Source organism: Euphorbia lathyris, chromosome 2, assembly GCF_963576675.1.
Source record: "Euphorbia lathyris chromosome 2, ddEupLath1.1, whole genome shotgun sequence".
NCBI classification, from domain to species: Eukaryota; Viridiplantae; Streptophyta; class Magnoliopsida; order Malpighiales; family Euphorbiaceae; genus Euphorbia; species Euphorbia lathyris.
The window spans coordinates 37,615,118-37,642,813 of record NC_088911.1 but is presented as its reverse complement, the minus strand read 5'-3'; the positions used below and the strand labels follow the sequence as shown (position 1 = coordinate 37,642,813).

The 27,696-nt window shown below is 36.9% G+C and overlaps 2 protein-coding genes across 5 annotated transcripts; both read right to left on the bottom strand.

Annotated features, from left to right (window-relative positions):
- Positions 1–139: 139 nt before the first annotated feature.
- On the bottom strand, positions 140–3,029 carry LOC136217818 (protein KTI12 homolog). Of its 2 annotated transcripts, XM_066004482.1 has the most exons (3): positions 2,853–3,029; positions 2,426–2,524; positions 140–1,618 (listed from the first exon to the last, which is right to left on the bottom strand). In XM_066004482.1, the coding sequence occupies exon 3, from the start codon at positions 1,579–1,581 to the stop codon at positions 679–681; it is 903 nt and encodes a 300-aa protein (XP_065860554.1). In that variant the 5' UTR covers positions 1,582–1,618; positions 2,426–2,524; positions 2,853–3,029; the 3' UTR covers positions 140–678. The 2 variants fall into 2 exon arrangements, with proteins under 2 accessions (XP_065860554.1, XP_065860555.1); XM_066004483.1 differs by lacking the exon at positions 2,426–2,524 and having other exon boundaries at positions 2,853–3,018.
- A 7,528-nt stretch (positions 3,030–10,557) lies between these two features.
- On the bottom strand, positions 10,558–26,326 carry LOC136217817 (uncharacterized). Of its 3 annotated transcripts, none has more exons than XM_066004480.1 (9): positions 26,075–26,325; positions 25,403–25,620; positions 25,046–25,163; positions 23,949–24,038; positions 23,436–23,606; positions 23,224–23,343; positions 11,537–11,647; positions 11,018–11,099; positions 10,558–10,902 (listed from the first exon to the last, which is right to left on the bottom strand). In XM_066004480.1, the coding sequence occupies exons 1-9, from the start codon at positions 26,192–26,194 to the stop codon at positions 10,841–10,843; spliced, it is 1,092 nt and encodes a 363-aa protein (XP_065860552.1). In that variant the 5' UTR covers positions 26,195–26,325; the 3' UTR covers positions 10,558–10,840. The 3 variants fall into 3 exon arrangements, 2 of the variants coding, with proteins under 2 accessions (XP_065860552.1, XP_065860553.1); XM_066004481.1 differs by having other exon boundaries at positions 26,032–26,171; XR_010683548.1 differs by lacking the exon at positions 10,558–10,902 and adding an exon at positions 11,235–11,368 and having other exon boundaries at positions 26,075–26,326.
- Positions 26,327–27,696: the final 1,370 nt, after the last annotated feature.

Below are 27,696 nucleotides of genomic sequence, written 5' to 3'. Positions count from 1 at the left end.
GCTCCTTTTCATAATTACAGTAAAATATAATTAGAATATAAATGTTTCTTTAAGATAAAGAAAAAACAATATTTAAAACTATTTTCAAAGAAAATCAATTAACATATACTATGAAAAAAAACAACAAACAAACAAACAGTAAACAAATAACCCCTGAATCTATAAATTAATAAAGTGTTTTCATAAGAAATACAAGAAAGCAAATGGGATGTTAGCCTTTTTAAGGCAATCAACTACTTGTCATGGACAGGAGTAGCGCACTTGCTCATTAGGGACCATCAATTCAGAAAATTTCCATCTACCTACCATTATTAAAGCCCTCAACGAAAATCAAGTACAACAATATTCATTTCCTTACCCAACATATGGTAACCAATCCTATAAAATACAATTGTTTGTCCCAATGCATTAACTCAAAAATCACTAAGACTTGATAGTAAGAAAACGTACCAGTCTCCTCTTCCAATCCAATACCATGTAGCTATTATCTGCTTTGACCCAAATCTCATTCTTTAAGTTTCACAGCTTTAAAATACATTTACATATCGCTTCTCTCCATTTCTAACCCCATATTTAATTCATTCCTGCCCCATACGATCCTTTAAAGCTGCTCTATAGCCAGGCCTTATAACCCTATGCCACCCTCTCAGGATTGAATCGTTACAATACAATATCATATCATCCCAATTCCCTGTTCAAGTAATCCACAAACATCCTTTTCGCACTTTCTGAATCAGAAGGTGGGGGTCGTCCACTTAAACTTGTCTGCCCTGTCAACTTCATGAAAGTTCGTCTTAGTCTCCGAAGTTCTGGCAACCCAACTGATCTTGAAGTGTTGAGAGTTGGTAAATCCTGACCAATACAAATGCCATTAAGAGGACCTCCAACAGCCTGAGATTGTGCTTCCACAATTATGTTGATCACCTCTTGTGTTGCCCTATCTAACTCATACAGAGAATTTGCATCTGAAAACCGTGTGCTCTGTGTAGCAATTGTTGGCTGCAAAATTTTAACATCTCGAGATGTAGAATCCACTTTCTTAGTCAAGTAAGAAACAGCCTCTGTAATGGCAGCAGAAGATTTCTGAATTCCTTCTTTAGACGGCCATAATTCAAACAATGGAGAATCCCATCGATTTCTTCTATCTGGTCTCTCAAACCTTCTGACCAAATCTGCAAATATGGTATTTTCATATGTGGCTTCTCCCTTCTCACTGCGCTGTTCATTCCATTTTTGACATTGAGTTTCTTCCACATCACAGAATAGAACACAATATCTTATTCCTGCAGCACGAGCCAGACACCATAGTTCATACCTGTATCCCTTGATACTGTTCAAAGAATCTACTATGATTATATTGTCTTTTGATACTGATCTATCAACCTCAGACCTAAGCACGCCTCTTAAATTTTTCTCTACAGTCATATTAGCATAACTCTGATTACGATCAAGATGGAGAGAACCTTCGCTTATGATCCTAACTGTCAATTTTGATTCTGATTCCTTAAGAGCTTCTGCTAAGCAAACTGCAGCCGTGGACTTCCCACTGCATGGTTGGCCACAGATAACAACCAAAGCCATCAAAGGAATAAGACGCACCCTCTGCAAAATTGCTTTGCTGTTTGAAACATGAGAAAATTGCATCAAGAAACATTATTCACCTATACATTTAGGTTTCCAGGTTTACTCTTATTAGTGTATTGATTATTAGAAATTGAAAATTACACACAAAGATCCATGATATGGCATGAAAATATCTAAAGGGCGGCCCGGTGCATTACGCGTCCCCGCTAAGCGAGGGTCCGGGGAGGGGTCCGTGTACTGGGGGCAAGCCTTCCCTTGCCAATTTTTTTTGGCAAGAGGCCGCTCCTAAGACTCGAACCCGTGGACATGTTTTAATCATAGAAGCTTTCCATATTCAGCGTCCCTAGAACACTTGCCATTTGTAGTACCGAAGATATAATCATACTGATGTAAAAACAAAGGGAGCCCAACATGACAATAGAACAAAAAGGACTCAAAAGAACAACTAAATCTCTACAGTACTTGACATTCTCCACACTTTCTCTAGTTGCCTGTGTTTTGATAGTATAAGTTCATACAAGTTCACCATTGGGGAGCAGAAGGAATAGCTAATCCTCGATAATCTAATTCACAAACACTCTTTAAGTCTTACCTAGATGTTTTCAGAACTCTCATGTTTGATACATACTAGCAGGCAAAAGTTGCAAACCCTGAGATTTTTATTTGTAACTATTAGCTATACAACACACATGAATACTACTGGCTGTGACTGACAGAATCTTGAGTTCTTCCTTTACAATGACACTTTCTGATCCATGCCTTTCAGTCAATTTATTGGGGACGCTAACTCATAACTAATTATGGCGCTTCAGTCATATATGTTAAATGAACAGTAAAGTACCTATTTTGAATAGTAAATCCTTTTTCAGCTTCCTATTATGCAATGATGCAGAGATGATTAGATGATCAGCATCACACTCAATTAGATTAAACAGCTTCCCTAAAATTGACATAAAAAAGTAGCTCCGATTAACATCGTTCCAACTAATAATTTTCCGGAGAAAAATAAACCAAACAGAATCTCACAAATCTAACCAAGTTCACACAACCATTAACACAAGAAAAAGGAAACCAGAGTGCGAAAATCATAAGAGTTCAAGGAAAAAGAAGATTATATTCTATTAATTTACCGCACAACCTTCTATTGCCGCACATCCAAGGAAATCAAGTGCAATGGCAAGGCACAGAAAGAGGAATTGGGAATATTGCCTCACAACAAAATATAATAAGCATTCTCTTAAGTTACTGTTTTTGTAAACAAATCATACCTGCAAGTCGAAGGCGACGGCCAAGGGAAGGCGATGGCGAGGACAACGTCGACAGCGACGGGCGCCACAAGTGGAAGGTGCAGGAGGAGGTCACGGCGTCGGGATCCTATTGAGAATGAATCGACTGAATTTTTCCCAAATTGGTTTTTTAGGGTTCTGTAATGTCTTATTTCTTTAATTTATTACTGTTGTTCTGCTTAGTTTTTGTTTTTTTGGTTACAAAATTCTAGATAATAGTAGGTTTACCCACTCCTCTCAAGATCACGCTAAACTACAGACCTCGATGAGTTTTATTCTTTTATTTATCGTTAAAGATTTAAAAACTATTTTTAAATTCATTTAATAGAAAAATAGACCAATAATTAAAATCCGGGGTTACAACAAACCCGACTGCCGAGTCCCGGTTCAACCCCAAGTCTGTCTGTTTTGTTAAGGATTCAATGAATCGGAAATCTAGCCGGTTTCCATTTCGACTGGTCGAACCGATTAATCTGGTCCGAGCTTTATAACATTGATTGAAAGGAAACAGAGAAGAAAAAGTATAGGTTTAGAATTTCCAGAACTACATCGTTTTAGGATAAAGCTTGAAAACATAACTAATGTTTTTTTGAAAGGAGAAACATAGCAAATGTTTGTTTAGAAAGTTCAGTTTTACTATCAATTAAGATAAGTCCAATTGATAAAAGTTTCAAGTCGTTTAGATTAAAGATTTCGAGTTTAAATCACAATATACTAGATCACTTTAATTAGAAGATGAACCACTTAAGAAATGTTTTACCAACCTCAAACTGATTAAAATAGACTTAATGATTAAAAGTTTAATTTTACTCTAACCGTTAAAATCTAATTGAGAGTTTAACATTGTTAAATAGAGTCAATTGTTACATTAAGTCAGTTATGTTTTTCACTATGAATAATAGTGACTTTGATCACATAGACCTTAATGATCAGGTGGTATTTAATCATTCATCGTTAGATCTAGGTTTATTAGAATCATATGGTGGAGATTCAAAGCATTCTAAAGTTTATATTTAATAAACCTAGATCTAACGGTGAATGTGACTAAATTCATTTGGTCATTACAGCTCATGTTTATAATTTCTAATCTTCAAACTCTCGTAATTTTTAATAAATTCAATTGATTTTACACCTCAAAGGATAAAATTCATTTTTTTCCTATCAGAATTAAGTGTCAATTTGTTTCCATTTTTCAGAACTGCTTTTTACCCTTTAAGTCTAAACATGAGACAAAAGAATGTTTGGTAAAGATTCGAAATAGCTGTTTTTAATAGAAAAATCAAGTAATATTTCCTACTTGTCAATAAGAGCATATACCAAACAGGTAAAATAAAGAGACCCTAAGTACATTTTTTCTCTTATCCCAAAAAAGAAAATATTGGATAAATATAAACCTAAGATAAATTAGATAAGAAGGGTGAGATATGTGACACTAAACATGCGCCGCTCGAGGGTTTGGGTTCATCGTTCTCCGTTGGGATTTAGGATTAAATCTAACAAAAAAAAAAGATAATTCTTATAATTTTACGGATAATTATTGTCTTATTAGGTTTTTTTAAAACAAATAATGAACGAATAAATTAATGAACCGTTAAACAGCAATAATGTAACAATCAGTAGAAATGAAACTCGATAAAAAATAAAAGAATGTGGGACAAGTGGTGAAACATGCTGTCCGTGCCAATTCATGAGACAGCCCGTTAACTTGTTGTCTTATCCAAATGACTAAGTAAGAGTCGTTTTTAGCTAGCAGATCCCGACACTGTGCAACTAAGTCCCCGAACTCGGATTTGTCCGCCGTGTCTGAATTGATTGCATCAACTACCAGTTTAACGTCTGTTCCAAAGGTTACACTCTGATACTTTTGACTGTCCAGCCATTACAAATCTGTTAACAGTGCAACGACTTCTTGTTCTTTGACTAGAGGGGCACAATTCTTCAATTCGCTACGCCCACACACAAAACTACCATTTGCATCCCGAATCGCTGCCGCAATACCAGTAGTGTCAATGCCTTCGAACGAAGTTGCATCAGTACAGCAGGAAACTCGACCGAGCTCAGGTTTGTGCCACGTTGTACAGGTCTGTTCATCGCCTAGTAGACGAGTTGTCTGTCGTCTAATTTTCTAGGCCCGTAACTAGACCCTCCTCAGATTATCTGCGTCAGATGAGGCCTGCTCCGGAGACGTGACTACTTAATCCCACAATTTTCTGTTTCTAGCACGCCACATCGACCAAAGCCTCACAAGGACGCTTTCGATAGTTTCTGCATGAAAATTCTTGACTAACCTGCAAAACCAATTAGATATGTTAGACGCGATGTTTGCCGTTGTCGTGATCAGCTCCAACCAACCAGCTATCTGCCACACTAACTTGGCAACTCTATATTCCAGTAATAGATGCCACTCATCCTCCCACGGGTCGTTACACACTACACAGTTTGTGGTAATCGGTAATCCTCTCTTCTAGAGAATTACCCTGGTAGGTAGGCAACCTTTGACTAATTGCCACACAAAATATTTCACCTTATATATGAGGCACATTGGCAGACCATAGTGATTTCCATTCGCCCTCAACATGATGACGCTCCCCTCCTTCTATGCTCACGGCTAAGTGATAGGCACTTTTAACTGTATATCTCCATTAGGGATGAGCCTGCCACACGATACTGTTCGTCTGATTAACCAGCCTAGGAGGTAATTTATTCATTTCATGAATGTCTCTGGCACCAAACAGTTCCTCCAGAAGTTCGACATCCCAATCCCGAGAGTTAGGAATAAAGAGATCACATACCTTCAAATTTTCAAGGCCAGGGATCGACGGAGTCTGTATTTGCCCGTGTCCATCGTCTCTCAACCATCTGCTGTTCCACACACTGACTTGGGTCCCATCGCCAATTTTCCATCTAACACCTCTTTTAATTACAAGCTTCGAACTTCATATACTTCGTCAAATAAAACTGGGTGAGTGTCCTAAGTCGGCTCATAGGAAATCCCCTCTAGGGTAGTATTTAGCTTTGTAAATTCCGCTAACAAGTGACAAAGAGTTAGAGAACAGGCACCATCCCTGTTTACCAAGCATAGCCAGATTAAAAGCGGTGAAATTTCAAAAACTGAGACCTCCAAATAGTTTTGGGGGCACACAAGCGATCCTAAGCCATCCAATTAAGACTTCTACCTCCCGACTTCTTATTACTCTACCAGAAGGAGTTCAGCATCCTCTGTAATTCCTCGGTAATTGACACTGGCAACAGAAAGACACTCATAAAATAGATAGGGATAGCCTGACCAGCTGCCCTGATAAGAGTGGCCTTACCCGCTTTCGATATGTCTCTCCCGCGCCATCTTTGTAATCGGTGTCACATCATATCTCTAAAATAGGCAAAAATAGCTTTCTTCGATTTCCCTACCAACGACGGTAAGCCCAAATACCTGCTAGTGTTAAATGGTTTACACACCCCCAAAATACTCGAAATCCCATGGACCAACTCTGATGCGACATTCCGATTAAACATAATACCTAATTTATCAAAATTAATAGCTTGTCTAGACGCATTTTCATAAGTGTGAAATAACTCCTTTAATGACCTCGCCTCCGAGATAGAGGCTTTACAGAATAAGAAGGCGTCATCAGCGAATAAAAGGTGTGACACAGAAGGAGCTCCTCTACTAACCTGATAGACATGGATAATGCCCCTATTCTCTGCCTTCTTTAATAACGCAGTCAGCCCCTCCACACAAAAAAGAAAGAGGTACGGGGATAGGGGGTCCCCTTGTCTCAGGCCTCTCTTTGGAGTGACAGGACCAAACAGATTATCATTTATTTTGATTGTATACTCGACGAAGGACGCACACATCACTATTAATCTCACCCACCTACTGTCAAACCCTAGTCGAAGCATCACAGCTTTTAGGTAATTCCAATCCACTCTGTCGTAGGCTTTGCTCATATCAACCTTTGGAGCAACATTATCCATTTTCCTTGCACAATTGTTGTTAATGTTGTGGATCAATTCGAAAGCAATCAGAACATTGTCTTGTATCGACCTTCCCTTAACAAAAGTTGATTGTGATTCAGAAATAATAGAAGAAAGAAGAGGCTTCAGTCTGTTTGCCAGCACTTTAGAAAGGATTTTATACAGGACATTACAAAAGTTGATTGTGATCGACCTTCCCTTAACAAAAATTGATTGTGATTCAGAAATAATAGAAGAAAGAAAAGGCTTCAGCTTGTTTGCCAGCACTTACGAAATGATTTTATACATTACAAAGAGTAATTGGTCTTAATTCGGTCATGTCAAATGAGTTAGCCTTTTATTTGAGTTTAACTTTTAGCAAAATAAGTGACTTTTTAATTTGGAATATTAAATATTCAAAGTTGCGCTTATAGTGTATAAATCTATAGAAAATAATTGTAACGAACAAAATGTATAGAAAAAAAAAAGTTAAAATTATAAAAATCAACTAATATTTTAGTAGAAATACATTTGGACGTGCGGAATTTATTTATTTTTCCTGTAATTACTATAGATAGTTTGAGTGGAAATTACTTGTAACTAGATAACAAGATTATTTTTATGAAGTACTACTTTTTTTTTTTTTTTTTTTTTTTTGCAAAATAACAAATGAAAATTGGTAAATGGATATTGAGGAATGAAATGATAAAAAACTATAATCAACCATGGATCCCAAAGTATAAAACAAATTTTCTATCACCTTAACTTTATTTAAAATGACTTGTCATTGTAACTTACAACTTTCCAATAACTTGTTTAAATTGTTAGTAGAAATAAAGAGGATTAAACCTTAGTTTAAGGTAATTTTTATAAAAAAATTACCTTATAAGACCTGGTTGGGAAATTTTTCTTTGAAAGAGGCTGTTTCCCAACCAGGGTTAAACTTATTATTTTTTTAATGTTTTTTTTACGTTAATGGCAGAAATCCCATCATTTGGGATTCCTGCCAAATAAGTGGGGTAACAATTATATAAAAAAAAATTTATTATTATTTTATAAAAATAAATAAATTTATTATTTTATAATAATAGAAATAAAATAAATATAAAAATAAATTTATTTATTATTTTATAAAAATAAATTATACCGTTGTATTTGTATAATTTTCAATCAAAATCAATTTTAACCACATACTACCGAAAATTTGAAAAGACTTGTTTAACTGTTATTTAGCTACATTGAACTTTCTAAATTAGTTTGTCGATAAATTGAACCAGTTTTATATATTTTTTCTGTAACTATATTAATAACACAGTAAAATATTATAGACAATTTTAAAAAAAATAAACTTGCTACATATAAATTAATCACAGTTTTGTTTAAATTGTCTAAAATATTTTACTGTGTACTACATTACATATTTTTTGTTAATAATACATTAAATATTTAACCTTAACGTTTCAAGCGAAGTGCAGATTAACGTATGAAATTGTGCAAATTTAACATTAACGTTTCCAAACAAGATTAATTTTAACCATACGCTACTGAAAATTTGAAAATATTTGGTTGACTGTTATTTAGCCACATCGGTCATTCTAAACCAGTTTGTCAATAAATTGAAGCAGTTTCGTACATTTTTTTGTAACTGCCAATGTTAGGGGTAAAATTGCACCATTTTAGACATTATGGGTATTTTTGTATCTTATCACATATTAGTAATAGAGTAAAATATTTTAGACAATTTCAATTATGGCTATATTGCTCTTGACTGCCATATTAATAATCACATATAGATTAAATTTATGTTTTATAAATTATTATGGCTAAATTTGCACTTCCTTAACACTTCAAGCGAAATACAGATTTAACCTTAACATATGAAATTGTGCAAACTTAATCCTAACGTTTCCAAGCATGGTTAAATTTAAATTTTAATCAAAATTTTATAAAGTATAAATTTAATCCAAATCATTATAATTTATATGTAATTTTATTTTTATAATATAATAAATTAAAAAAATAAAAAAAATATATTAATAATTCAAAATATTAATATATATTTGTTTGGGTAGTGGCGTGAAGTCACTACCCATTAAAACAGTGACCATTCCGGCGTACCTAACGTCGGAATTGTTACTAACTTACTTTGCACAAGTTGTGCAAACAGTAACAGTAACCATTCCGGCGTACCTGACGCCGGAATGGTTATATTTGTTAACCATAGTTCAAAAACAGCCCATTCCTTGAAAATAAATTTCAACCCAACCCAACTTTATAATAATTTATAATTTAAGCCCCAAATAAAGGTTTAATCCCAATAAAGACGCATAAATTTATAATGCCACCACATACAGAAAGCTAAATAAATAGGGGTAAATTACACCCATGGCCACTGAACTTTATCCATTTAACATTATGGTCATTGAACTTTAATTCTTCACAGTATGGCCACTGAACTTTACACTTTTTAACACCGGTGTCCACTTAACGCCTCAAAACGACCGTTGTCAGCCTAAAAATAAAAAAACCAAAGCGTTAATGATATTCTAAGGAACTTTAATTCTTGAAAATTTTTGTTTTGAGGTCATTTAGGTGTTGTTTTGTTAGGAGAGAAAGTAAATTTTTAAAGAGAGAAAGCTCCAAAAAATGTGATTTTGGAAAATAAAAAAATATGGTTTCATGGTAAATCTCGTTTTGAACAATTTTGATTCTTGAATATTTTCATTTTGAGTTTGTTAACGGTAACTTTGAGGAGTTAATTAAAATTGTGTGGCCACCAGTGTTAAAAAGTGTAAAGTTCAGTAGCCATATCATTAAGAATTGAAGTTCAGTAGCCACAATGTTAAAATGGGTAAAGTTAAGTGGCCATGAGTACAATTTACCCAAATAAATAGCTATCGTAACAATTTAAACAAGTTAGGAAGATAAAAAAAAAAAACAAAAAGAAAAGGTTATTTTTAAATTTTATGGGTCATTAAACGATTGGATACAAGTTGAATGATCGGATATATATCAACCTGTTTTTATAAGATTCTGTCAAACTGAATGTTACTATTCAACTATTTTTAAGTGACAAATTAAAGTTTATATTATATACCAAGATATGAAAAAAAAGACTAAGAGGGTGTTTGTTTCTCCACTTTCTACCTCTTGTTTGCTTTTTCCCCTTGAAAAGCATTTGCTAATTACAGTTTTAGAAAGAACGAGCTATTGTAGAAACAAGCAACAAAAAAAAAAAAAAATACTGCTGTTTCTTCTATTTCTTCTGAACCTCTCTTGTTTCCTTTCTATTGCATTAAATATCCCTAAAAATCAATGTAAACAGGCATAATTGTTGCTCACGAATTCTGATCTCTTATAGATAAGTTCTTGTTGCCTATTTTTATCTTCATTTATTTCTGCAAATTCATTTGTCCATTGCAACAAATTTATGCCAATCATGACCTATTTTGGCTATATGATATTAGATATTACAAATTCCTTTAAAATGTATTCATAACTATTCTGTATTCTTTCAAGAAATTTGTGAACGTGACTAACATTTCAGTGTAATTTGATGCGAGTATTATCCTTTTCCACAGTTTGATTTCATATAAACCACCATGCTAGTTTCTTTTAAAACATGACCATATTAGTTATTTTACATACTAACAGCAACAACAGTTAATTATAATTTTACCAAACACTGATTATCAATCAGCTAACAGCAACAACAAAAATACCCTAAAATTCAGAGGCTACAAGTCAAATTTACCCATAAAGACTGCCCGCCCCCTAAAGGCAACTGAGCAGAAAAAGCTTGGAACCTTCATTAGATTCTCATGACAGGAAGAAGAGCAAGCCTACTACTATAAAGTATTAGTTCATCCAGCATTGCAAGCCCATTGGAATTTCGGACTGAACCGGTGAACAATTTTCTAAACTCATTTCACCTCTTCTGGTTTCAAATCACACAAAAGTCCCCTAATCTAGATTTATGATCTCCTCTAACAGTCTGATTTCAAATTTGAATTTATCTATGTTGCCACAGTGCAACCCCTAAAAGAGTCTATAAGAATATCCTCGTCAAGATTATGACCTGCAAAACATATGCAATAGATGAGCTATGGGAAAATGTCTTTGTTTCAACTCAAATAAATATCTCAGCTAGTTATGGAAAAATAGCACCCGGGACAAGGACAATGTTTAGTTACCTATAAATACTATTTTGTTCACTTGATTTTCTGATCCTTTCCACTTTCGCGCCGGAACTATATCATATATCTCCCTCACAGCCTGCCGAAAATTCATAAGGGTTATTTGCAGAGACACTATGCAACAGTTTAATGCTTGTAGGAAGAAAGAAGCAGTGACACTCTGGTAAACATGTAAAACTACGACAACAAAGCATAGAGTGGCAGAGTTCACAACCAGAGGTTACAGATCAATTAGATACTGTGGTCACAGCCTAAACATCTATATTGACGTTGTCCAATCCAGAATGAAGACTTCTATCAGGATTGACAAATGATTTGCTATTAGTATCTAGCAAAATTCTCCTGTTACTGCAAATATCATAACAGAACAGAAGAAAATGAATACGACAAAGAAACACAACCAGAAATATAATGGCATATTCATGATAGATCGAGGTAACTGATACTGCAGAATGAGACAAGTATACTCCACAGTTCACATGACTAACAATTGACTGATTGAGTTTCAAACAATACCTGCAAAGTATGTAGTTCATCAGAGTTTTGAATTCTTAATATCCCTTTGCAACGGTATACATCCATGCCATCTTTTTTATCCCATAGGATCTCCTCCAGCCATAAACGTACCTGAAACGGTTAAAATGTCCAGAATGACCCCATATCAAGTCAAGAAAGAGATAACAAATAATAAAATAGAAACAACTAACAATTTTATGAAAATATGATGTCCAATGAAAAACATTGACATAACTATCCAGACCATTTATCAAGTTCTTTTTTTAACAGAGGCTGATGAAATAACTTGCGGTGCCATGAGGTAGAACTAGGCAAGAAACAATTATCAATTTGATGAACTTACAAAGTCTAAAAAAAAGGGGCGGCCCGGTGCATTACGCGTCCCCGCTAAGCGATGGTCCGGGGAGGGGTCCCACCACAAGGGTGTACTGGGAGCAAGCCTTCCCTTGCCAATTTTTTTGGCAAGAGACCACTCCTAAGACTCGAACCTGTGACCTTCGGTCACACGACAACAACGTTTTTACCGTTGCGCCAAGGCTCGCCCTCGAACTTACAAAGTCTAACAAAAAAAAAAAACATTGACATAACTGTCAGAACTCAGTTCTGGAGTAAGAAAAAGAAGAGAATGTTTAAGAATGGTGAGAATGTTTAAGAATGGTGAGGTAGGAAGAGAGAAGAGAAGAATAAAGTAAGAGAGAGAATAGTAGATTTCATTAATTCTCAAGATGCTCTGCTAGTACAGATTTCCTTCTCCATATAGCAGGAGAGCAAAACAGTTACAAGCTGTACTGTGACAGCTGGCATAAGATGCCAAAATTAGTTAGCTCATATCCTAACCTCTGGCTATTAGGGAAAAGAAGAAACAACTAACTGCATAAAACAATAATAACAAACATAATAATAATAACTCTTAAAAGAAAATAACTAACTGAATGGATAATAACCACTTCAGTCCTGCAACTTTAATTCTTCTTACTTCTGCGTTTGTATGTGACAATACCTCCTCCTTTACTACATTCTTGTCCCCAAGAATGAAAAAAGTCAGGAAATTGAGCTGTAACCGTAGCTTGATCTTCCCATGTAGCATCTATGACTGGCATGCCTTCCCAATGAATTAGCAACTGAGGAACTGCTTGATCATTAATGATTGCATTTCTGGTGTTAAGAACCTTGGCTGGCTGAATGATGAACTCACCAGAACTAGTAGGAGGTAGTGTGGTTAGGCAAGTGGTAGGAGAAGAAGGTTTCTTCTTCAATAGAGAGATGTGAAAAACATCATGAATTTTGCAAGTAATAGGCAATTTGAGTTTGTAAGCCACTTTGCCTATGCGTGCAATGATCTGAAAAGGACCATAATAACGAGCACTGAGCTTGAGTGAGCTACGTAGGGCCACTATAACCTGTCTGTAAGGTTGCAACTTCAAATAGACCCAGTCTCCAACTGCAAATTCTCTATCTGTGCGATGGAGATCAGCATTTTGCTTCATTCTGTTCTGAGCAGTTGTTAAGCACTCTTTAAGATAGCTATTCATAGTATCCCTCTCCTGGAGCAAGTCAGCCACAGCTGCAACTTGTGTAGTGATCTGAGGCAGTATAGGAAGTCTGGGAATGGTTCCATACAGGGCTTGGTAAGGGGACATCTTGATGGCACTATGATAAGTGGAATTATAGCAAAATTCTGCTAGGCTCAACCACTTAGACCATGTTTTAGGTTTCAAAAAACACATGCCTCTAAGGTAATTTTCTAAGCATTGATTCAACCTTTCTGACTGACCATCAGTCTGAGGATGGTAGGCACTGCTAAAGTGTAGTTGAGTGCCCAAGAGTTTCAGCAGTTCTTTCCAGAAGATCCCAGTGAATATCATGTCCCTGTCTAAGACAATGGAGCATGGCATCCCATGTAATTTGAAAATATTGTCAATGAAGACCTGAGCCACTGTAGCAACATTGAATGGATGAGAGAGCTTTATGAAATGTCCTCCTTTTGAGAATCTATCCACCACAACTAGGATAGTATCATAACCATAGGACTTAGGTAATTTCTCAATGAAGTCCATGGCAATATCCTGCCAAGCACCTGATGGAATTGGAAGGGGTTGCAAAAGACCAGGATAAGCTGAGTTATCCACCTTGCACCTTTGGCAAGTGTCACAATTAGAAACCCACTCTGTCACTGCCTTAGATAAGTGAGGCCAGTAGAAGTGTTGTTGAACCCTTGTCAAGGTGCCTTTGATTCCTGAATGCCCCCCAATTGGTGAATTGTGACACTCAATCAAGATCTTGGCCCTTAAGTCGGTATGAGTTCCAATGTAGAGCTTGGAATGGTATCTGAGTAGGCCATTGGTGAAAGTGAAACCAGAATGAGATGTTGGGGCAATGGTCAATTGTTGAATTAGAGAATCAGCATATGCATCTCCATTGTAGGATTCCTGAACCTCATGTAGCCAAGTAGGCAAGACCATGGTGATTGCCATCACCTGTTGATTACTCTCCAATTTCCCTTCTTGTTGGCGAGAAAGGGCATCTGCCACCTTATTTTCACTTCCCTTCTTATACTGGATAGTATAGTATAGCCCTAAGAGCTTGGATATGCCTTTATGTTGTAAATAAGTGTGGAGTTTCTGCTCAAGCAGATGCTTAATGCTTTCATGATCTGTCTTTATGATGAACACTGAATGCTCTAAGTAATGTCTCCAACTTGTGCAAGCCTGCAAAATGGCTAGCAATTCCCTCTCATAGGCTGACAGTCTTTGATTTCTAGGGCTTAGTGTCTTGGAGAGAAAACACAGGGGTCTCCCATGTTGCATTAAGACTGCTCCTATGCCAGTGCCACTGGCATCACATTCAATGACAAATGGGTGAGTGAAATCTGGCAAGGCCAGCACTGGTGCCTTAGTCATTAGGAGTTTCAGTTGATTGAAAGCATCTTGAGCTGCGGGATTCCAGAGAAAATTGTCTTTCCTTAGAAGATCTGTAAGAGGCCTACTAATGGTCCCATAGCCTTGAATGAATCTCCTGTAGTAGCCAGTAAGGCCTAGGAATCCCCTGAGTTGCTTTAGGGTAGTAGGAGTTGGCCATTGCTGCATTGCAGATATCTTTGCAGGATCTGTTGCCACCCCTTCAGCTGAGATGATATGCCCCAGATAAGCTACACTTGAAGTACCAAAATCACATTTGGACCCCTTGGCATACAGCTGTTATTTCTCTAAGGACTTGAAAGACTAAGTCAAGGTGAATGAGGTGTTCTGCTTCACTATTGCTGTAGATGAGTATATCATCAAAGAACACAAGCACAAACTTCCTTAGGTAAGGAGCAAGGATAGTATTCATAAGAGATTGGAATGTGGCAGGTGCATTTGTGAGGCCAAAAGGCATGACCAAGAAGTCATAATGCCCTGTGTGAGTCCTGAAGGCTGTTTTTGGTATGTCATCAATGTTCATTCTAATTTGATGATACCCTGCTCTCAAGTCTATCTTAGAGAAGAGCTTAGCTCCTTGTAATTCATCAATGAGCTCTTGTATGATAGGGATAGGAAATTTATGCTTAACAGTAGCCTTGTTTAATTCCCTATAATCAACACAAAACCTCCAGGTTCCTTCTTTCTTCTTGACTAAGAGAACTGGCGAAGCATATGGACTGTGGCTAGGTTGAATGATACCATTTGTCAACATTTCAATAATGAGTTTCTCAATCTCATTCTTTTGATGATGTGAATACCTATAGGGTCTTACATTGATAGGTTCAGTACCTGGTTTGAGAGGTATGGAGTGGTCATGAGATCTTTTGGGAGGTAAGGTAGTTGGTGGTTGAAATAGGTCTTGGTAAGACTGAATCAGGTTTTGGTAGGCTTTAGGAACCTGAGGAAGGTGAGAATTAGGTAAAACCAGATCTTGATCTTGCACTGATATAAAAAACAACCTAGAGGTTACCCCTTTCCAGCCCTTAGATACAAGGTGATTAATGGATTTGAGTGACATGGCTTTAAGCTTCACTTCACCAGTTAAACCATGTAACTCAAGTGGTTGTTGATCCTTATAGATTATGAGTTTGTTGTTATCAAAATCAAAGGTTATAGGAGTATGACCTCTCATCCAATCCACCCCAAGAATTAGATCATAATCTCCTAAGTCTAAGATTCTAACAGGAAAGGAAAACTTAGTGTTTCTCATGGACCATTGAAAACCATCACATTTAGTACTTACAGTCAATTGCCTTCCATCTGCCACAGCTACAGCAGTTGGTTTGACTTGCAACAAGGGTAGCTTAGCCTCCTCAGCCAACTTCTGGTCCACAAAACTGTGTGTGCTTCCTGAATCGATGAGGATCATGATAGGTTTCTTGTGCACAATTCCCTTCAACCTGATTGTGTTGTGAGTGACCCCTCCATCTAGAGCATTCACTGACAGAGATATGGGCTCTACTTGATCATTGCTTGTCTCCAGGTTGGAAACTTGCTCCTCTTCTGTGATGTCTCCACCTTCTTCATTCTCTTCAGGATCCAGATTCATCACATTAAGCTTCTTAGTAGTGCACTGGTGGCCTGGGAAATACTTCTCCCCACATTTCCAACAGGCCCCTGGAACCTTTTTATAATTCTGAGTGTTGTTTGTAGGTTTAGGTTCATTACCCTTGACAACAATGGCTGTTGAAGTAGTGGCTGTTTGGCTTGGTTTGAATGAAGCTATAGGAGTTGGGTTCCATGGTTTGTTGGTGATGGTAGGTTTATATTGGGACTTGGGTTTTACCACCTCAATCAACTCCTTAATGTGGATTTCTTCCTGTTTTGCTGCCTTAATTACTGAATAGATTTCAGTGTAGCAGATCTGATTTCAGGTTTGAGGCCTGTGAGGAAGCTGCTCACATAGAATGAAGGGTTCATAGTTGGAAATCTACGTTCCATTTTAAGTTTTAATACCTCAAATTCTTCCTGGTATTGCAATACAGTTGAAGATTGCTTGAGATTGGCCATCTCTGCCACCACATCTTTGATCTCAGTCTCCTGGAACCTCTTAGTGATTTCCTCAATAAACTCCTCCCAACTGGCCTCTTCATTGGCCTGGCTCCAGTTCTTATACCAGGTGTCTGCCTTCCCTTGCAAGTAGATGCCTGCTAGCTCCTTCCTCTTCTCCTTTGCTACGTCAAATAACTGGAAATACTTATGGCATTTACTAACCCAGTTTTCCACTTCAGTACCATCAAAGAAGGGTAACTCACATTTGGGGATCATTTTGTTAGAATAGGGAGGTTTAGGTGGTACTTCTGGTATATGGAGGGTGTTTGGATTTGGCAATATGCCTTTGGTGGGATTCATCGTTCCAAAGGAAGATGGGAATGAGATATGCTGAGTTTGAATCACCTTAGCTATGGCAGAAACAGACTTAGTGAGTTCTACCAGGGTCTGTTGAGTTTGGAGTTGTTCTAGACGGGATTGTGATTGTATTTCTTTAGATGAGGCCTTTTCATGACGCAGCTCATCCCATCTGGTTTGCTGGTGTGTTTGAAGATCCAGCATCTGATTCTGTAGAGCTTGAAGTTGGTTGGTGGTGGAATCAGTCACCAGTTTGAGCTGTGCTTGGAGATTCTTGAATTGCTGCTCCAGATTTTCTATGGCTGTGTTTTGTGCTTTAATGGCTGCTCTAGTTTTCTTTTCTGTGTTATTTACCATATAGAAATGGCCAGAGGAAAGAAGAATCTCTAATACCAATGTCAGAACTCAGTTCTGGAGTAAGAAAAAGAAGAGAATGTTTAAGAATGGTGAGAATGTTTAAGAATGGTGAGGTAGGAAGAGAGAAGAGAAGAATAAAGTAAGAGAGAGAATAGTAGATTTCATTAATTCTCAAGATGCTCTGCTAGTACAGATTTCCTTCTCCATATAGCAGGAGAGCAAAACAGTTACAAGCTGTACTGTGACAGCTGGCATAAGATGCCAAAATTAGTTAGCTCATATCCTAACCTCTGGCTATTAGGGAAAAGAAGAAACAACTAACTGCATAAAACAATAATAACAAACATAATAATAATAACTCTTAAAAGAAAATAACTAACTGAATGGATAATAACCACTTCAGTCCTGCAACTTTAATTCTTCTTACTTCTGCGTTTGTATGTGACAATAACTATCCAGATCCTTTATCAAGTTATTTTCCAACAGGGACTGTTAAACAACTTGTGGTGACATGAGGTAGAGCTTGGTTAGATCATACTAATGAGTTAATTTTTCATATTGAAGTTAGAAATCAAACAAATGCTGTTCAACTTGCAACTGGATTTATACAGGTAGAAACGACTAAAGCAGTCTAAAAAAAGGGCGAAGAAAGGGAAAACCTGAAGAATATTTATCTCTATATGATGCGTGCTTATTATTCAATGATGGAAGTAACCTAATATAAATACAATAGAGTTTTGGTTTGGCAAGGACAGAGAGTCCTAAACCTAAACCAACACATAAACAGAAAACTAAACCTAAACTAACTCTACCTAGGAGACATAATTTATACAGAGTCCTAACTAGGTAGAAACGTGTAGTCGACTTCCTTATCATCACCCCCTCAAGTTGTACTGGGTGGGACTGCACTGTAAGCTTGTCTCGAAGCAATTGGAACCTCCAGCGATGGAGAGGTTTGGTAAAAACATCTGATGTCTGATCAACGGTGGAGATGTACCGTACAACAAGAGCTTTTGAACTGCACCCAAATTATCACACCATAAAATAGGAGGAGAAGCTACAGAAAAACCAACTTCGTGGAGTAACATTTGTATCCAGGTTAGCTCTGGTTAGCTCTGATGTAGCAGATGCGATCGAACGATATTCTACCTCGGTGGAGGAACGTGAAACTGTACGTTGCTTACGTGAAGACCAAGACAGAAGGCATCTTCCTAGAAAAATGGCATACCCGCTGGTGGATTTTCTGATCTCCTCCCCAATCAGCATCCGAAAAACAATGTAATTGGCCAAGCCAGCCGCCTCGATGCAGTGTCAAACCAAATGAACAAGTCCCATTTAGATAACGCAAGATGCGTTTGACAGCCAACCAGTGTGATTCACGAGGCGCGTGCATATATTGAGAGACTTTATTTACTGCAAATGAAATGTCAGGACGGGTGACAGTGAGATATTGAAGACTTCCCACTATACTTCTGTACATGTCTGGATCGGGTAACAAAACCTCATTCTCGGTTGGATTTGCCGGACTTGAAGCAGTTTTACTACTTCGCATCTTTGATTTCTCAATGATGGCTTTACAATACTTGGTTTGATGAAGAAAAAGTCCCTTGGAGCTCCAGTCAACTTCCACACATAAAAAATAATGTAATCGTCCCAAGTTCCGAATGGAAAATTGTGACTCCAAAAACTGAACGAGCCTGGCAATCATACTTGGATCATTCCCCGTGACAAGTAAATCATCAACATAGATCAAACAGAATAGTCGAACAGTGCCACGATGAAAATAATACAAGGAACTGTCTGTCTTAGACCCCTCAAAGCCAAATAGAAGAAGTTTAGATGTTAACTTTTCATGCTACATACGTGGTGACTGTTTGAGACTATATGGAGATTTGTGCAACTTACAGACGTGTAGGGCGTATAGGATCCACAAACCCAGGTGGTTGTGTCATATAAACTTCCTCTTGTAAATCACCGTGTAAGAAGGCATTTGAGATGTCGAGCTGAGTGATTTTCCATCCAAAGGAGACGGCTAATGTAAGGATGAGGCGAATAGTAGTAGGTTTAACAACTGGATTGAAGGTGTCGGAGTAGTCTATTCTTGGACGCTGATGATAGCCTTTAGCCACTAATCGTGCTTTGTATCACTCAATTTCACCATCAGCCTTTGTTTTAATTTTAAAAATCCATCTACAACCAATTTGATTAGCATTTGGAGATAGTGGAACTAGGCTCCATGTGCCATTCGTCATTAAAACATTATACTCGGAGCCCATAGCCTCTCGCAATTCTTGTGATTTCGAAGCTTGCAAAAAGGTAGTAGGTTCTTTCTGTACCGTGGCATTGAGAATCCTTGGTTTTAGTGTCCCGAGTTAGGATCTAGTGACCATTCGATGAATGCGAGAAGGAGTGCCTTGAAGAGCTTGAACCATCAGTGAAGAGGAGGCACTGTTTTGAGAATCAGGAGATAACTCAGGAGCAATCTCGATTGTGGGCAGCGATGGACTTGCAGTCCGAGTTTGTGGACTGGACTGGTCAAACGATGAATTTTGTGAAGCTTAAAATTCTTGGCTGGACTGACAGCCTGAGATGATGGACTATCGAGCTGAGTTTCTGGACTGGTAGTCCGAGATGCTGGACATCCATGCCGAGATACTGGACTGGATTGATCTGTTTGATTTTTATCTGCCGAATGGAGTGTTTGATTCGTAGATGGTAATCTATTCAATAATAATAGAATTGTAATCACAGGGTTGTCGTGCGCGCGCGCGCGCGCGGGGGGAGGGGTCATCAAAAAGTACACGGTGTGAGACATAGAGTTTACCAGAGATAGGATCATAACAACGATAACCTTTGTGAAAATGACTATATCCCAAGAAAACACATTTAGTGGAACGAGGATCCAATTTACGAGGACTATATGGTCTTAGCCAGGGTAACAGAGACATCCAAAAATACGAAGCTGAGTATAATCACGGCAATTTCCAAATAATAATTTATATGGAATGGCAAAATTAACAGATGAAGCAGGTAATCTATTAATAATGTAAACAACAGTATCAAAGGCATAAGACCAAAAAGTAGGTGGTAAACGAGCATGTTTTAACATTGCTAAACCAATTTCAACGATATGACGGTGTTTTCTTTCAACACAACCATTTTGTTCAGGAGTATAAGGACACGAGGATCGCTGAACTATCCCATTAGCCGAAAAATATTTTCCGAGGATCGTTGAACTAGTTTTCTAACAACTGGAATTGTTGCGTGGCCGAGACGAGCATGCCACGTTGATAAAACAGCAAAGTTTATTGAGACTGGAACTGATGCTTCAACAGGAAGATAATATAAGTCATCTTTACTCTGTCCCTTGAGGATGATTTGCTTCGTTGCCAAATCCTTTACTAGAAAAAAAATCAGCAAACAATTCAACACAAATATTGTTAGAAGAAGTAAGAGATCTGACAGATATTAAATTTTGAGATGCGGAGGGAACAAATAACACATCTTTGAATTTAAGGTTTTCGAAAGCACCAACAAAGTGAATAGGGAGTTTAGAACCATTACCTACAGTGACTTCCTCAGGACGGTGATATTCAGAGTGAAGAGCAAGATTTTCCAAATCAGAGGTGAGGTGATGAGTAGCACCAGTATCCATAACCCAAGGTTGGTTTCGATTTGTGTTTACAAGGTGAAAACAAGAACGAGAATAATGGTCCTTGCCGTTACAGTTATAACATATCATTGTGGAATAGTCAATGTTTGTTGAAATCAATGTACCACGTCCAGTCTGAGATTGTTGTCCATATCCACGAGAAGCACCTTGGTCGTTGAACAGTCCACCTCAGGACTGCTGTCCACGTCCGCGCCCTCATCCACGATTATTATATCCCCCACAAGTTGGATTTCTTCACTAATCAATAATCCAAGCAAATTATCATAAGAAATAGGCTCGAGTCGAGCTTCTAGTGAACGACAAAACGGTCTATATGTAGAACCAAGTCCTTCCATGATGCAGTCAACAAAATCATTCATACCCATGGGGTTCTGTAAAGCTGCTAACTGATCAAACAACATTTTAGCTTTTTGCATATATGTAGAGACTGAATCATTATTCTTTTGAAAGGTGAGGAATTGATTCCGTATTGAGGACGAGTGCCTGCAGCAAAGGTTGTATGAAGTTGTCCCCAGCTTATTTGGCAGTTTCAGAACCCACTAACTGTGGGAGCATGTTATCAGAAACGGAGCCATAGATGATTGCAAGGACTTGTGAATTCTAAGTGTCCCAATCATCTACACTCATGTATGTCGGAGGAGCAGAGGCCGAGATGTGGGAAAATAAACGAGCTCCTTTAAGAATATTGGTCAGTTGGCTCTTCCATAGTAGAAAATTGGAGGGGGTGAGCTTGACAGACAAATTATGACTTAACCCAATAGTTTGTGACTGAGTAAAACCGACATTATTACCACTAGAAACTCCGGATGAAAGAGACCCGGATGAGGAAGAGGAGCCTGCTGATGAGTGCATCGACATTTTTCTTTTAAGCTAAAGGAATAATATATATATATAATCAAGAAAAAATGAAAAAAAAAAAACTGAACACAAATGCAGAATAATGGAGATGATCGAACATGGAGGCAGAAAAACTGAACAGCAAAAAAAAATAGAATTGGAAATCGATAGAATTGTGAGGCAGAATCGATAGAATTGGAATTCAGAAAAAAAATTTGGAATTGGACTGGAATTGATAACTAGAGTTTCAAAAAACCGAAGAATTACAGGATAACCAGAGTTTCAAAAAACCGAAGAAGACTTATACACGGTTGGTTGATTGGTATTTGTGAACGGAAATTGATTCCGATGGTGAGAAAATGGTTGGTTTTTAAACCCTAGGGCTTTGATACCATGAAGAATATTTATCTCTATATGATGCGTGCTTATTATTCAACGATGGAAGTAACCTAATATAAATACAATAGAGTTTTGGTTTGGCAAGGACAGAGAGTCCTAAACCTAAACCAATACATAAACAGAAAACTAAACCTAAATTAACTCTACTTAGGAGACATGATTTATACAGAGTCCTAACTAGATAGAAACATGTAGTCAGCTTCCTTATTAATACCCCACAGCTACTTGGTTTCGTTCTATTAAACCCGCAAACTTTTGTTGTGTTCTATTCTATGAAGTTCTCCAACTTTTGTTTGTAGTGACTTAGTCACATTGCACATTAAGCTACCACGGGTTCGAGTCTTAGGAGCGGCCTCTTGCCAAAAAAAATTGGCAAGGGAAGGCTTGCCCCCAGTACACCCTTGTGGTGGGACCCCTCCCCGGACCCTCGCTTAGCGGGGACGCGTAATGCACCGGGCCGCCCTTTAAGGAGCCCTCAAATGGTCATTTAAGTTAGGTTAAAGACTTCCCCAACAATGCTATTGAAAAAGTCCTGAATGTGACATAAAATTGAAATTTGAGAGCTAAGCAACTTGAAATAACATTCCAAGTATTGATAAAATAGAATAGAAGTTCAAAGGCTCAATACAAAAAAAGTTGAATAGTTCAGGGACTGCATAGTATGTTTTTCCTCAAAGAAAAATATATATTGCAAGCTAAATTACTGAAATCAGCAAAACAACAAGGGATATCATAAATTTTCCAAAAAAACAAAAAATCACCAAAAAGGCATTTCCAATGATGAGAATCCATTGCAGAGCATCAAAATGCAAAAGCATATGGTTTGGTTCTCAAATATTGTTTCGTTTCTTCATGTAGCATATCAAAGACTACGCTTTACCCAAGATAAAATCTAGCCTACAAGGAAAGACTTTTCTGGTTCATGTGTAAAGGAGGAATCAGTTTAGAGCAGAAAATTAGGACCAACTAATCAACAGTTGGAAGAAAATTAATCAAAATAGTCTATATTTTGGTGAGAAACAGAAGAATGCTTTCATGATAAGGACCCAACTGTAAATCATGTCGAACTCAAAAGTTTGATCATATACTCAGTGAGATATTCAAATGACTACCTTGTCAAGATCAACCTGCTGAGTCTCACAAATGCAAATAGTTCGAACACCAGCATCATGAAGATTTCCGGTAGATAGTGACTTGGTTTCTTCCAACAATGCTTCCAAATGCGTGGCATGCTGCAAAAGGAGAAATTATTTAAGATCCCTTCAGATAAAGGAATGAACATCACAAGAAAATGTACTAATAAGTGATGTCCTCTTTCACTTACAGAAGCATCATACGCTCCACAGTTTAATATTTTAGACAAGTCAACTTGACACCTAACAGAATGAATAATTTTGGCAAGGGAATTAACGTCATGTATCTTCTTCTCCAGTTCCTCCAATACTCCAGAGCCCTCTGAAGACACCAAATCAACCTTGTTAAGAATGACAACATCCTACATAAAACAGCAAAATCAATAAGGCTGTAGAAATAATCAAACCAATTCCTACAAAAAGCATTTAGGAGAAAAAGAAAACCAGTGGTTTTAAATGATTATGAACTATACTGGACTACATAGTCATCAATAAATGTATAAAGGTATACCGTACGTAACCAAGTGCCATTCTGCAAACTACTCAGCATGGTACATGATACTTTTGTCCTGTTTAGGTCCGAAAGTTCCTAAATCTATGTTTTGTATACAAAGTTGATGTTGCATTTCTAGGCATCAAATAATCAGGATTTATAGCATTGCCTATAAATATTCATGATCATCAGTATTAGTCGTGAGAATTACCGCAAATGCTATTTGAAGAAATGCTTCTGGAAATGAAGATGAGTCGCGAGGCATGTTCATCTGAAAAGGAAGATTTTTGGCATCCACAACCTATTCGAATAGAAATTTGTTTATATATGTTGCTTAAGGGAAAAAAAAAAACATAATAAAATAACTTAAAACAACATGAAAAGTAAAGTGTCACAAGCTTAGGCAGTTGCTCTGCACCACAAAATTATGAATCCTACTATATATGCATAAGCTGACTTTGATATGGGTGTCAAAAGGTAGAGCTACACTGAAGTGGAATAGTGAAAAGGACTAAAGACTACATTTTTGTGAAGATAAAGCCTAATACTAGGTGGAATGCAGGAAAAGTCGTTACAGCCAACCACAGAGACTTGTCGTTGGAGCTAGCCAATGACTTAAATTATATAAAGCTAAAAGAAACATTATGGCAGTATTTTGGTTGATCAAATGAATGAAGTATGAGGGACCCTCATTTGATTGATGAAAGGGGAAAAAGAGAAGCATAAGGATATGCACCAGCTGGAATTCACTTTTATTTGAACTTTGATGATTTGGCAAATTGGAAAGCGTTTGACAGGTAACAATGCAATGAAAAATAGCAAAGGAAAACAATAGACAAGAACACAATACTGAAACAGTTATGGCACACAATATGAGGAAAATAGGAGCTTTATTGATGAAGGAAATAATTAGTTCATCAAGCAACAAGAAATGTAAATGGACAGAGAATACATCCCAGGGATTGCAGATAGTAAAATAACAGTGTGTATCAGATGATGAAACCTATAAGCCCAAATCTTATTTCACCTCACATCAAATGTTAGCTCTAAACACTGTCAAAATTAATCACTGATTCATCATTCTGAATCACAAGAATGACATAATGAGGACAGCAGGACAGACACTATTATAATAGTGAGTTCAGTATCAGATGATAAAATCTATAAGCAGAAATTTTCACCTCAAATCAAATCTCAACTTAAATGAAGCATCAATTGAGAATTCAGGACTATAAAAGCTGGAATAAAAATTAAAACCTAAAACATATATCAGATGAGTACAGATACTGATTATATATGGACACTTACAGTAATTATAGAATCAAGCTTGACAGATGATTCCAGCTGATCATCCAACCAAAGAACAGAAGCAAGTGGAGCAGGATTTGCTAACCCTGTGGTCTCAATTATTATATGATCAAGTTTACTGCAAAATGAGTATATAAACGAAATTCAATTATCTCGAGTTTAACTCCTAGTGTACAAGTAAAACTTTAATTAGAAGAGCAGCCTAAAGGGTGCCTAAGCAACCTCAAACCCACTAATCAGATCAACTTACCAAAAAATAAAAATAATAAATTCAATTATCATTAACTGCACTAGTCCACAGGATTTAATTATCAAGGATTGCATAGCTAGCAAGCTAAGTATTAACAAAATAAGTACCTTTCCTTCATCTGTACAAGTTGCTCCAGGGCTTGAACTAAACTATGCTTAACTGTGCAACAAATACACCCATTGGCCAGCTCCACCCATTCTTCAACTAAGGCGCCACCTTCTCCTTCATTTATCATTGCTCTCTCTACTCCAATCTCTTCGCCAAACTCATTCAAAATGACGGCAATTCTCTTCCCATGTTGAGAAGTCAAGATATGATTAACAAGCTAAAGAAAAAAACCAACAGTTAGTCGGTAACTGTGCAGAAAATCAAAACGGTCCGTCCTTTACAATGCCTAACAACTATCAAGTTTCCTCAACTATCCACTGGTCTTAACCCCAAATAGTATTAACAACATTCATCCAACGAGTTTCAGAATGAAAACATATATTACTCCTAAGTGGGTAGGACTTGAAACAGAAAACCTTTATCTAAACTTTGGCATAAAAAAGTCCGTTTCATCGCATCATAAGAATCCTATTCAAGCAGAACAAACCAAGGAAATGATGTACACAGACTAATGAGTCAAATCAAACAAAGAATTGAGTAGGTGATGACAAATGAATGCAATACAAGTAGAAATAGTGAGAACCACATTCGGAAACCAAAATTGAATCGATAAGAATAATAAACGCACAAATAATTTGTATAGTTGAGATTGTTAGGGAAAATCGGTTTACAGTGGATTTGCCAGCACCAAGATAGCCGGTGATGACAGTAACCCCAACTGAAACGTCATCGGGTTGCACAGTGCTGCCAATTTCAACAGCTAGGGGTGGGCCGTCTTCTTCGTTTTCCATTCTCAACTAAATATGCGCTCCACTCTTCTTAATTAACCTTCACTTGTACTGGAAAATCACATTGATTTAAATTTCGATTTTGTTTTCCGGCGATGAATTGGGATACGGACGTGGATATTACACGGATAATATACAAATTTAACCGTATAGTTTGTGTCCAAGTATAAATTCCCCCTAATTTATGAAATGATACAATTTTAGCTTTGCTAGTTAAGATCAATTGATTTAACAATTATTAGATTGTTATATGAGATATTTTAAATAAATTTATCGATAAACTAAAATAGTTATGTATAACCATTTTAATATTATGGTGAATATTTTAATAGTTTTTTATGATCAATTTGTAAATGACACACTTAATTATTGGTATTACAGCAGGTTATTTATAAATATGTTAATATTAAAAAAAATATTTTAAATATAATTGATATTCGAAAAATTCAATATGACAATTAAATAACAAATCAAATAATAATTATGAGCAGACGATATCCCGCAGGAATCTCATCGGATCCTGAAAAAGAAGTCCATCGTATCATGGATGGAAATACAATCCGATGTTGAAAATAAGATTTTGAAAAGCATATAGCTGAAACAATGCATAATCGTAATTCGAATCTAATAAGCCATAATGTTTGGAATAAACATGAACCTTAATCCGTATTTTGATGGTACACTTCACCTGTTTGCATATGAATCTAACAAGGACTTTGACAATGGATCTTGATCCGAATAAAAAATGGTCTTCATCTAAATTTATGTGGATAGTGCGGATAACGATCCGAACTTGAAACCAATTTCTGATATGAATTGTGGGCTTAAAATTGTGAGCTTCAACCCAATCTTTGAAAATTAAGTTGCCTCCGATTTTTTTTTTTTATATAATAATAATAATATTTCATTAAGTAGTAAAATTGCAAGTACAAGATAAGACCAGTAAGGCATAAAACCTCATATACATATAGGCTAAGCCTAATACATAGTCCACTAGGGCAAGAAAATGACTATTAAAAGCAAAAAGGGTCATCAAAGGCACATCGAACATAAACAACAGTTGAAACATATATTTATCATAGCTCCAAATGCGCTGTAAAGCAACTGTAGACCAATCTTCAACATTTGAACCATTCTGAACCTTCGGATCTAAGTCCTTTCTTATGCAACCACGTAGATCCAGTGATCTATGGATAAGATCTACCGTTTCTGCTAAGATATAGGATCCAACAAACAAGACCAACACAAACAGATATAAGAGCTACCGTTTCTGCTAAAACAGAAAAAGTTACAAAAATAAAGATTGTAGCCACTAGATGCAATTCAAACAGATCTAGAGATCTGATAAGATATAGGATCCAACAAACAAGACCAACACAAACAAAAGGAAAAACAACTACAAATACGAAAAACAAAGAAAAAATAAAACGGTAGGAGGAGGAAGACTGGGGCAAAGAAGAAAAAAGAAAAAGAAAGAAGAAAGCGGTGGGAGGCCCCCGAATTAA